This window comes from Dama dama, chromosome 5, assembly GCF_033118175.1.
Source record: "Dama dama isolate Ldn47 chromosome 5, ASM3311817v1, whole genome shotgun sequence".
NCBI classification, from domain to species: Eukaryota; Metazoa; Chordata; class Mammalia; order Artiodactyla; family Cervidae; genus Dama; species Dama dama.
In genome coordinates this window covers 57540008-57553203 of record NC_083685.1, presented here as the reverse complement: position 1 = coordinate 57553203, position 13196 = coordinate 57540008, and the positions used below count along the sequence as shown (strand labels likewise).

The following is a 13196-nucleotide window of genomic DNA, read 5'->3' as shown; positions in this document are numbered from 1 at the left end:
TTTACCAACTGAGTTTCATGACAGCCAACTTACTGACTCAAACTGTGAATTTCCATGACTTCAAGAAGTCTGCTAGGACCACCTAACTTCCTATCCACTCCTATCACTAGCCTCTAGCAGCAGAATAAGAGGAAATAAATCAGTTTGTCAGACAATCATCTATTTCAGAATTTTTGCATACATTTCTTCTGGAAAGTTCACAATCAACTGGCAAATAAGATGCAAACAACGTGATTTTTGAAACAACACTAACACAAGTCTTGTGCTTTCACATTTTTCACTTTTAATTTTTTTTGATGTGGACCAATTTTTAAGTCTTTACTGAATTTGTTACGATACTGCTGCTGTTTCATGTTTTGGTTTTTTTGGCCATGAGGGGGATGTGGGATCTCACTCCCTATCAGGTATTGAACCTGCAGCCCCTGCACAGGAAGGCAGTTTTAACCAATGGACCCCCAAGGAAGTCCCAGCCTTGTACTTTCTTAAGCAAAATAAAGGGTATGGCTTTCCCACAAACAATCCTCTGTGATGGAAAAACAAGCTCCTCAAGGGCCATGGCGAGCCCATCTAGCACATATGACAGAGCAGGAGAGAGTTTTACCTTAACCCGTAGCCTGGATGAGTACTTGACACCACTCAGGGCAACCGTCAAAGAGAAAAAGCCAACACGGCTCTTGCAGTTTCTTAGTGATTTCCCAGAATGACTCTCCCGCTGAATCACACCCTGGCCACTTCCACCGTCTCCCCCAACCCCCACCCCCTCAGCCCCCAGCTGCTATGAGCTAGGCCCCAGAGCACAGAGACAGGACCCCGGGGACCTGATCCGGATGCCTTTTCTACCCTTTCTACAGCTTTTTAAAATTCAGCTTCTTCCCTGCAGCTGTAACACTGCCTCTGTTTTATTTCCAGCCAAAAATGAAGACAAAGAGCCTCCTCTGAGACCAAATCCAATAAATTTCTGCAAGCAGGCTGGTGAAAACTTCATCAACCCCCTGTGGCATCAGCTCCGGTGGGAAGGACCGGATACTAGGGGTGATGCTCTGCTCTCTCCATGAGGCCCTCCTCCCACCCCTTCAGCTTTCTCTGCTCCAAGTTTTCTCTACTCGGCCTGGGCCTTAATCCCTGACAGCCAGGGACAAGGTGTAAATTCAAGCAATAATCTTCAGTATTTTCCACTCTTGGGGCTACCCTGAGTCTGCCACTGCTTCAAAGCTGCCCCAAACAATCTCCTTGCCTCCAACCTGTTCCTCAAACTCAGCGGGTCCAGGAGGGGACAGGAAATCACCAGATGATATGAGTTGGATTTTGAAAGAAATCTATCTCCCATCCTCATCTTAAACAGTTTCTGATTGAAAAACAAGCAAGTTCAATATAAACAGGCTTAAAATGTAAAAAAGCACTAAGTACATAAATAAAAGATACGAATATCAAGTATGGGCCACTTTTCAATTTTTGAGAAGACACTAGCTCTGCTATCGGATTCAAATTTGCCCCCAAACATTTCAATATGTTAAACATGCTTGCCCACTCCTTTTCCCTTCTTGAAATGTTAATAGATGTCAAGTGTATCTTTGCTTAATGCACCCCCTGTGAGGCTGACTGGCTAGAAATCTGGCACTAATCATTTTTATTGTTCTGAGATGCTGGCTTATTAACCTATAACTTGAAAAATATAATGTCCTAATTAATCATTTAATTGACAGACATTACACCCTCAGAGAAGGCTACAAAAGGATAATGGTCTTTTGTCTTTGCTAAGTTAAACAAGCAGATGGTTTCCAGTACTTCTGTTGCAAGTCCTTTGTTGTTCAAGTGTATGTTTCTCAGGATTACATCACCACTTAAACGAATTTAATTAAGTGTGTGGGGGTGTGTGTGTGTGAGATCCCCCAGGAAATATCTTTTCTGAGGTTGCACTTATGACAGGGTTTTTTTTTCCCCTTGCATGAAAACAGCAAATGTGTGTGGCGTGCTATTTTTTTTCCGCTCGCTTTTATCAAGAGCAAAGGCTGGAACAACCATGCCACTCCCAGAAGGATGCAGCTGTTTCAAAACCTTCCAAAAATCAAACACGAAAACATATTCAAGCATCTGTGCTGGACAAATAAAACACCGCCTTGCTTGGCTACGAGGTGTCTCCTTTCATTCAAAGTTGTATCCTGCGTTTTAGAGCACGGTGCCATGGCCCAAGGCTTGTGAGCTCTCCCCGTTCCAGGAAACCCGGCTTCTCCACGGCACTGTGATGATGCGTCTCACTGACCACAGAACATCACCGAATGCGGCAACCTACCTGGCATCTGGAAGGGGCTTCCTGGGTCTGAGCTGGTTGGAGAGTGAGGGTACGTGCTGCTGCTGCTTCCAGGAGAGTTGGGGTAACTGCTGTTCGGAGAATGAGGAAACGGATGGCTGTTGGGCTGCTGGAAAGAGTCCGGGAAAGTGGCGTTGAGTGGCATGTGAGGCTCGTTCTGCCCTAAGTTGCGGAACTGCGCTAAGAGGCTGTGCTGAGGGTTGTATTCGCTGTGTCTTGGAACCAGTACTGGAGGAAGAACTGGAAAGGGGGAAAGGGCAAAAAAAAAAAAAAAAAGAGGGTACAAAATCAGAATGATGAAAAGCTTTTAATAAGGTCACACTAAAACACAACAAAGTTGAAACATTATCTGTAAGTCACAAGTTATCTGAACCTCCTTGTGTTGCCAACTCAAAAGCACCATTCAAATGAAAAGCCATTTCCCACTCGGGAACAAGTGTGGTAAAAACGATGGTCTGCTCAGAATCATTGATGGCCTAGCCAGAGAGCTGCAGCATCAACAGAGGGCCCAGGCAAAGTTCGCAAAATACATTCTTTTACGTGAAAAATGTTAAAAGTTCCCTGATTCTTAATTTTCTCACCCACTAAAAACCAAGGCACAACTAAGAACACTCATTGCCATCGACAATTCCAGTTTACCTCCCTGATGGAAAAGGGAGGTAACTCTTAACTCTTTCACACTTAGGAGTTAATAATATTTATTGAATGCTGTGAATTAGTCATCACAAACATTTTAAAATTAAGTCTTTATTGAATTTGTTACAATATTGCTTCTGTTTTGATTTTTTTGGCTGCGAGGCACGTGGGATCTTGATCCCTCACCAGGGACCGACCCCGTGCCCCCTGCATTTGAAGGCAAAATCCCAGCCACTGGACCAGCAGGGTGGTCCCTACTCACCACAGATGTTTTAAATGGACACGTCAGCTCACTTTAAACCACAGAAAGTGTGCTAATAGTAGCTAAAGTTGAGAGGATCCATACAATGAGCAGTATAAAATCCAAACACCAATGAAGAGAATTAATTAGATAAAATATGATGTTTTGTGGGAAAGACTTCATAGCGTGTCCTAGTAGTCACACTTCATGAACACCTTCCTCTGAGGATCTGAATGTATTTGCCACTTCTCAGCAATCCTTATCACTACCTGATAGGCAAAGGAAGCAATACAATCTGCATTTTCCCTACTGAATGCCCAAGGTACAAAGGTCCAAAAAATGTATGCACTAGTAGAGAAGGAAATAAGACAAGTCAAATCACTCCCCAAAGCTCCATGTGGTAGGAACCTAAGGAGTCAATAACTAGCATGGTGGTTCTCAATCTCCAGAAAACTCCAGAGGCAAAGCCACCACAAGGGCGATGAGAAGGGAAGGGATGGGCCAGCTACCAGAACCCTAACTGGGTTTTCCTAAGCTTCTTGCCAGGGTCACCAGATGGCTCCTTCCCAATAACACAGGTCCCCGGCATCCCTACTGCTCTTGTGGCCTTGGTTAAAGGAGAAGAACAGTCCATCTGGTAAGCTGCATGAGAGGGAAAGCGGGAGTTTTAAAATCTGTTAATGTTGTTGGGAGTTAGGACTCAGAATGCATTTCCCCCAAGAAACCGTATTTAGTGGCATTAGGAATTAAGCAGATTTTTGAGGACCTTCCAGTCAATCTACCCATGGCTTATACCATTTCTACAGGAAAAAGTGCTCTTAACACTTGGATTGTAACTGATTCATGAGCTGGAAATTGTTTAAGTAAAAATCGGTTTCTGAAGGTGTTAAAAGGTCTCATATGCTGCATCTTAAAGGTCTCCACAATTCTCCATAAGGTTCACTGATTTCCCTACAATTTTATCCCTTAGAAACAAATCTTTTTAGTGTAATAAATGTATTTCCTTTTTCACACAGTGACGGAGTTTGTCTGAATCAAAAGCATAATTGTTACTTATAATGGAAAAGAATCTGAAAAAGAATGTGTGTGTGTGTGTGTGTGTATGTATGTATGTATATAGCAGAGTCACTTTGCTGTATATCTGAAACGAGCACAACACTGAAATCAACTATACTCCAATTAAGAGGAAAAAACAACCCACGAAGAGAAAAAAGTAAGATGAAAAGACATAATTCTTCCTTTTACCTTTCAGTAATCACTTGAAATGTAAACTACTTTGGTTGAAGAAAAAGTTCCCAATAGTCATAAGCACTTTCCCAACACCAGTAGAAATCTATTGGGTTGGTTAGAAGGTTCAAGTTTTTCCATAAGATGAACATTTTGGTCAACCCAATATATTCTAAAATAAGACACATGCCCTGAACTAGTGCAATATCTTTAAACTACCCACACAATCACTTTCTCTTTTTCTTTCAGCTGTTACAACTTGAATTACCGCTTCCCAATTTGCCTTTATAGTCACCATTCTGATGCTTACCTTTAACAGCCAGAAAATACTGGCCTCTAAACCCTCCTACCAACAGGAGCACCAGACAGCAACAGAAAACTCAGCTCTCCATCTCTCTTCTCTCACCCTCCCCTCCCCACCTTACTTGGGCTCCTGTTTCAGCAACTCCTATTGCCTAAGGGTTTTAGAACTGGGCGTTTCCTTCGTCCCCTTTGCCTGCAGATGACAGCGGCAGGGGAAGGCCATGTATTTCTGCACCTCCAGTGGATGCTCTGCGCACGTGCCCCCGTGTACCTGTTGTCTGGCTCTAAAGCACAGGTCTGCCCTTGGTGTACACCACAGGGGAGATCAATCAGCTTTTGTGACCTCGGAAGTGAACCACCAGCATAACAAAGCAGCACTCTACAGATGAACTTGACAAGATCAATACCCTTTTCCTCACTTCTGATGATTAAAAGGTGAGATGATTGTGCCACTCCTGATGTAGGTACAGGTATATTTTAATGGACTTAAAAAAGGTACTGGGGTATCACACATCTATAGTAAAATGTAATCATATAGATGGAATCACATACACCCTTGTGTCTGGCTTTAGTTCAACATGCTGCTTGTATGATCCATCCAGTGCTGTGTGCAACACCTCATTATATGCATATATTACAATTCACTCAGCCTGCCCATCTAATCTCCTCAGAGCATAATCTATTTCATTTTTTTTTCTGGTTCCTGTGCATCTTCTTGAGGAAATCAGAAGATAAATGTTTGCTTTCTTATTTCATCTTTATTACTAAGAAGAAAGGCAGCCCCTGCACTTCGCTTTTTTCAGCTGTTTGCTGTTGTTTAGTCGCTAAGTCGTGTCCTACTCTTTGAGACCCCATGGACTTGCGCTTGGCTTCCCTGTCCTTCACTATCTCCTGGGGTTTGCTCAGATTCACATCCATTGAGTCTGTGATGCTATCTAACCATTTCATCCTCTTCTCCTTTGGCCTTCAATCTTTCCCAGCATCTTTACCAGTGACATGGCTCTTAGCATATTCTAGAATTAACTTCATACTACCTATAGAGATCTTCCTAATTTGTTTTTATAGCTAACAGCACCATAGTTTATTCAACCTGTCTCCTATATCTGGGCATTTAGGTAGTTTGCAATATTTTAACCATTATATACAATATTGCAATGAATAACTCCATGCATGTACTGTAGTACTGTTAAAGGTGTATCCTCAAAGTGGAAATACTGTGTGAAAGGGTAAATAGAGATATAATTTGGTTATCATCAAGTATCTATGCACAGGGGTTGTACCATTTTGCATAGCTACAAGCAACAAATGAAAATGATTTTTCCCCCAAAGTCTCCTGAACAGACTATTTTGTCAAGTTTTTTACGTTTTTGACAATTGGATGGGTGAAAAAATGGTAGGCATTTTGGTGCCCTTTTATATTTCTATATATATCTTTTCATGTTGATCATCTTTTCATGTACTTCAGAAGACCTATTTTAGTCTTCTTTTGTGAAATGTCTGCTTGTATCTTTTGCTCATTTTTGGTCTTTCCATTTTTCATTAAAGATAAATCATATAAACATATAGACAAATATATAATATCCATATTATAGATATTGTATCTCATCTATATAAGATATAATAATATCTTATATAAGATACATTATTATCTATATAATATCTTATCTATATATCTTATATATATTAGAGATATCAGCCCATGATATATTATGTTCCAAATAGCTTATCACAGTCTGTCAGTTTGCCTCTTGATTTTGCTTATGTGCAAGTTTATTTTTTGGTAATCAAAAAAAGTTTTTTTAATTGTATGTGGATTTTGAGTCATAGAAAGTCTTTTCCTACACCCAGGTTGTAAGGAGGAATTCATCCAAGCATTCTTCCAATGCATGTAAGGTATCATATTTATTTAAATCTCTGATTCATCTGGAGTTCAGTTTATTTATACCATAAGGAATATATCTAATTTTATCTTTCCAAATGGCTAGCCAGCTGCCCCAATACCATTTATTAAAAAGCCCACCTATGTCCTAGTGGTCAGAGGTACCACCTTTCTCATAAACTTCCACGTATATTAGGGTGTGTTTTTCAGACATTCCATCCCATTCCATTCTAGTCCATTGCCCTGTATCACACTGGTTTAATTATAGCGACTTTATGTGTGCATGTGTGCTCAGTCGAGTTTGATGCTATGCAACCCCACAGACTGTAGCCCGCAAGGCTCCTCTATCCATGGAATTTTACAGGCAGGAATACTGCAGTGGGTTGCCATTTCCTCTTTCAAGGGATCTTCCCGACCCAGGGATTGAACCCACATCTCTTGCATCACCTGCACTGCAGGCGGATTCTAACCACTGAGCCACCTGGGAAGCCCCGCAGAGACTACAGTATATGCTAGTATCTGTAGGGCTGGTCCCCTCTCACAGTCCACTTCACAGTTTTACTCATATGCTTACTTTTTCACATGAACTTTGATGGTCACCTTGTCAACCTCCAGAAAAAAAGATTATTGGTCCTTTTACTGGGATCACATTGTGTTTAAACATTAACTTAGTAAGAATTAATATCTTATAATGTCAAAATATTCTATTCAAGAACTGGGGAGGTCAAGTGTACTTTTGCATCTTTCAGGATTATTCCACAGCTACTATTTGTATTAGTTTGCTAGGCCTGTCCGTAACAAAATACCACAGACTGTGGGGCTTAAACCACAGAAATTTATTTACTCAAAGTCTGGCGGCTGGAAGTCCACCAGTAAGGTGTTGGCAAGTTGGATTCTTCTGAAACCTGTCTTCTTGGCTTGAAGATGGCCACTTGCCTGCCGTGCTTCTTCCATATTACTTCCCTGGTGTCTCTCTGTATGTATGTCCCTCTCTCCTCTTATAGGAATACCAGTCGGTTTTGAGTCCAGCCCAATGGCCTCATTTTAACTTTTTAAAGGCCCTATTTCCACATACAGTCACATTCTTAGGTACTTCTGATTGGGGCTTCAACAGATACATTTTGCAGGGGACAGAATTTAATCTATAACACTGTATTACATTTTAAACATTTCTTATTAAGTTTATTAAGTGTTTTATCTTTTCTGTTGCTATTTTAAATGGAGTTTTTACTTTTACCTTATACCTTTCACTTTCATTTACACCTTCTATCTGGTAATTATTTGTATATTGGTTATTGACGTTTCTATGTTATTTTATATGTAACTGGATGAATTCTTTTGTTGTCTCAGTTATTTTTATCATTGACTCACTGTAGAGTTAGTTCTCCAGCAAATGATCATGTCTCCCACAGCTAATTTTACTTCTTCCTTTCAAATTATTTTCTTGTGCCTAACAGAACTGATTGGTAGTGTCAATACAACGTTCAAAAGTAATGGAAATGGGGCTTCTTTGGTGGCCCAGGGGTAAAGAATCGCCTGCCAATGCAGAAGACACAGGTTCAGTCCCTGATCTAGAAGGATTCCCCATGCTGCAGAGCAACCATGCCCGTGTGCCACAACTACTGAAACCCGTGGGCCCTAGAGCCTGTGCCCGGCAACAGAAGAAGTCACTGCAGATCGCTTCTTGGCCTTTTGGCTAAGATCAAGTGTAGTATCTGTCCTTACGTGCACCCCAATGTTCATCACAGCACTGTTTATAATAGCCAGGACATGGAAGCAACCTAGATGCCCATCAGCAGACAAATGGATAAGAAAGCTGTGGTACATATACACCATGGAATATTACTCAGCCATTAAAAAGAACTCATTTGAATCAGTTCTAATGAGATGGATGAAACTGGAGCCCATTATACAGAGTGAAGTAAGCCAGAAAGATAAAGACCATTACAGTATACTAACACATATATATGGAATTTAGAAAGATGCTAATGATAACCCTATATGCAAAACAGAAAAAGAGACACAGATGTACAGAACAGACTTTTGGACTCCGTGGGAGAAGGCGAGGGTGGGATGTTTCAAGAGAACAGCATCGAAACATGTATATTATCTATAGTGAAACAGATCACCAACCCAGGTTGGATGCATGAGACAAGTGCTCGGGCCTGGTGCACTGGGAAGACCCAGAGGGATCGGGTGGAGAGGGAGGTGGGAGGGGGGATTGGGATGGGGAATACATGTAAATCCATGGCTGATTCATGTCAATGTATGACAAAAACCACTACAATATTGTAAAGTAATTAGCCTCCAACTAATATAAATAAATGAAAAAAAAAAAAGTCACTGCAGGGAAAAGTCTGGGCACCGCACCTGGAGAGCAGCTGGGTGTGGCTGCGTTAAAAAGCTCTACTTCTAAAAACAACTAACAGACTTGACGTGGCCTGTGGGCAGTTTTCCAACCTCTGGCTGCTATGATTACTTAGGTTTTTCCCACATAACCTGTCATATATTTAGACTGGTGTATTAAAGTTCCTATTATTGGGGTGTTTCTATTTGTTTTTCCTCCCATACTCTATACAGGAGGTTGCTGTGATATTTGGTGCATATATGTTCACTGTAACATATCATTGACCATACGTATCATGAAGTTTTAGAGCTTAAAACTGATTCAGCGTTCATTACACAACTCATGATTGTCATAATCATTCACATTTCACTCTGTTAGGTCTTTGTTCCAACCTGTGTAGATTGTAAATGCAACTTTACATCTTAAAAAATGACACATCATGAAATCTCTTATTTCTAAAAGAGCCCCTGAAGAAATCCACCTTCTCAACTATCAGGTAAAATAAATGAACATATTCCAGAGGAAATAATACCCGGAGGACTAAAAGAAAAATGCTGCCCAAAAGTGTAGTCTGCTCTTCTAAGGGAAAGTGCAGTGACACGTGGTGTATGTGTAACAGGCATTCTGTTCTCCTGCACATCTGTCAGCTATATCGCTATCACACTCCAATGAAACATGAGAATGCTTTAGTGAGACATCCGAAGTTTCAAATAAATACATTAAGTGCAAAAAAAGTTATTTACTCAAACGAGGGTATTTCGATATTCACTTACAAAACAATCACCCACCATGTCAGTTTCTGCAAAAACGCCCCAGTCAATAACGTGCTGAAGCGTCTGCGCCAGTGCCTTTTGGGCTTCTGAATTCTGTTTCGTGTGACGTCACAATCACAACCCTCCACTTGTTGTTTACAGGTGCCTGATATATCTTTACCAATTCCATGATTTTTAGCTTTTTAATCACTTTTCTTGGGTGGGGGGAGGGATGGGTCTCGAGAATACAGCATAAAGTTTTGCTTTATGAACCAACTTGAAAATCTCTTAATTTTAATAGGTGATTAAGCCTATTTATTGATATGACTCATGCTTGGTATCAACTCTGTCATGTTATTTTTTGTTAGTTATTGTATTATATTTACTATATTTCTCTGTGTGATATAATTATTTGTCTGTGTTTTTTTAAAAGGAAACTCTAAAGATGGTTTTATATTGCTGTTATATGATGATTTTTCTATTTGTATCTTTTAATGTCTTCCATTTTTTCCTTACTTAACCTTACACTGTCTAGTGGGTCAGTTTTAAACAGTACCTTTTAATTATCATCTGACTCTTTGTGACCCTATGGACTATGCAGTCCATAAAGCTGGAGTGGGTAGCCTTTCCCTTCTCCAGGGGATCTTCCCAATGCAGGGATCGAATCCAGGTCTCCCACATGGCAGGGGATTCTTCAGCAGCTGAGTCACCAGAGAAGCCCATATTGAGCACTACTCAATAATAAGGGACTTTCTCGGTGGCTCCCTGAAAACTCACTGGAAGGACTGATGCTGAAGCTCCAATACTCTGGCCACCCGATGTGAAGAGCCAACTCTGGAAAAGACCCTCAAGCTGGGAAAGATTGAAGACAAAAGGAGAAGAGGGCAGCAGAGAGTAAGATGGTTAGACAGCACCACCGACTCAATGGACACGAACCTGAGCAAACTCCGGGAGATGGTGAAGGACAGGGAAGCCTGGCATGCTGCAGTCCACGGGGTCGCAGAGAGTCAGACGTGACTCAGTGACTGAACAACTGATGGCTCAGTGGTAAAGAATCCACCTGCTAATGCAGGAGACCCAAGAGTCCCTGGGTCGGGAAGATCCCCTGGAGCAGGAAATGGCAACCCACTCCAGCATTCTTGCCTGGAGAATCCCACGGACAGAGGAGCCTGGCTGGCTACTGTCCATGGGGTCACAAAAAGAGCTGCACTTAGAAACGAAGCAACAACTCAGTAATAAAAAGGAATGAAATACTGATTCACACAGCAACATGGGTCAATCTCAAAATAATACGCTGAGCGAAGGGAGACAGAAAAAGTGTATGCTGTGTGATCCCACACATATAAAATCTAAACATGCAAAACAGTGTATGGTGATAGAAAACACAGCAGCGGTCTGTGGAGGAGGGTTGGGGCTGGGGGGAGAGATTGTAAAGGTGCAGGAGCAAACTGCTGCAGGTAATGAGTCAGTTCCTTGTCTCGACTGTGCTGATGCTTTCACAGACATGTTAAAACTAATCATACTGTATATTTGAAACATGTACAGTTTATTCTAAGCCAATTATTCCTCAATAAAGCTGTTCAAAAAATAAATGTAAAGAGGCAATTCAAAACCATCTTTTGCGAGTTAAAAAAATAAATGGTTAAGATGTTCCATTATCTATTCCTTTTCCAACCCTATGTTCAAGGTTTGGTAACCATTCCTTGGAGTTCTCGAATTTTACTACATTTCCAGATAAGACAGTTTTATCCTACCGTGTCTTCTTTTGGGGCTGTAAGATGTACATCTCCCAACTCAGAATCCCCATCCAGGAAAGGAACTTTAGTTTGCTACCACAGATACACTAGCTCCTACAGTGAAATCCAACTGAAGATACCAAAAGTAAAGAGCTGCAAGAAGTCTCATGCTAAAGTGGCGATTAACATTTAAAACATGCAACGTCTTCTGTGGGCTGTTCAAAGTTACTAAGCAGAACTTCAAGGTAAAAAAATAAATGGATATCCTCCTATACACTCTAGGAAGAGGACATTTTTGTCCAATTTACCAAAAGTTCAATTTAACCCTCCAATAACAGCAGCAACCAGTGCTTCAAACCCTCTTAAAATACCCTTAGGATGTTTCTGAGATCCATCTCCCCAGGATTTCTCAACATTTTCCACCAAAGTACGCCTCAGTGACAGAGGACAGTGGATCCAGCTGGGGTCCCAGCAACACCACTGGAATTGAAATTACACTGAAATTTTGATTGATCTGAATCAATCCATATACAGCTTACACTCTACTCTTCATTATTTATCAAACATGAAAGTGGTGTCTTAAACCACTTACAAGGCAGTATAACTGGCCTCTGGGAAGATGTTCCTGCCATGTTACCTGTGGCTCTGAGTACCTGGCAAGGCACGCTGTGCTGGGGTGCTGTGAATGTACGGGTTTCCTATTTACTCGTCGTCACAATACTAGCAAGTTTCTCAGAAAATTACAGTAAAAAGTAACAGCAAGGAGGGAGGTAGATATAAAGCTAGATTCTAGAACTAAGAGTATTTATGTAGAAGCAAGGAGACGTTCATCAAATTGGTTTTCAGGCGATCGCTAAAATCTACAAAGTTCAGATTACCACCACTGATATTTACTTTAAGCCTGGAACCACGCTGGGCACATTATCACACCCTGCAAATAAGAAAGCTGGAGGGGATAACTTACCTAAGGCCCCAGAGAAAGGGTGGAGAGTTGGGATTCAAACAAAGGCAACAGGCACTCTCAACCCCTGAGGTTCTGCTGTCTTGATGACTAACTTTCCAAGAATGTTAAATTCTGTCTGATGCAGTCTGTTTAAGGGATAAGTGAGTAGAAAAAATTCTAGCAGTGCTTCTGGACAAATTAAAGTTAAGCTCACACAACTCACAGGAGAAAACTCCAGTCTAGTTGAATAAGTTCAATTATGAAACATTTCTAACTCCTTGATGATGCTAATAGGTGAATCACTATCAAATCTGATTCGTGTAGCTTGAAAATTATAAATAAGGTATCTGTATATTCTGGCTTGCCTGGGACAGTCCCAGCCTGTAGCTGTTTTCTGATGGAATTATTAATAGGGGACCCAATGTCACTCTCAAAAGGGCTTCCCAGGTGGCGCTAGTGGTGAGGAACCCCTCTGTCAATACAGGAAACATGAGAGACATGGGTTCAATCCCTGGGTTGGGAGGACCCCCTGGAGAAGGAAGTGGCAACCCACTCCAGTATTCTTGCCTGGAGAATCCCATGGACAGAGAAGCCTGGTGGGCTACAGTCCACGGGGTCGCAAAGAGCTGGACACGACTGAAGCGACTTAGCACATCACTCTCCAAAGTGTTCTAGTTTGGACAGCAAATTTTATGGTCATCCAAATTATAAACAATAACTGACTAAATTTAGGAATGGTATGGGGGTCTGAAACAGCTGCTAGACCTGGAATGAAGTATTAATGTGAAAGAGAAGAGATGGGGGGAAGCAAGCTAGGCAGGGTT

The 13196-nt window shown here is 41.3% G+C and overlaps 1 protein-coding gene and 1 pseudogene across 4 annotated transcripts in view; one reads left to right on the top strand and one right to left on the bottom strand.

Moving 5' to 3' along the window:
- Positions 1-13196, bottom strand: part of SMAD1 (SMAD family member 1) — an 80963-nt gene that overhangs the window by 14720 nt on the left and 53047 nt on the right. For all 4 annotated transcript variants that reach the window (XM_061142427.1, XM_061142429.1, XM_061142426.1 and 1 more), the window contains exon 3: positions 2291-2548. In XM_061142427.1, coding sequence (XP_060998410.1) covers positions 2291-2548 — 258 coding nt within the window. The remainder of the gene's footprint in view (positions 1-2290; positions 2549-13196) is intronic.
- LOC133058242 (U2 spliceosomal RNA) lies at positions 8271-8350 on the top strand (annotated as a pseudogene).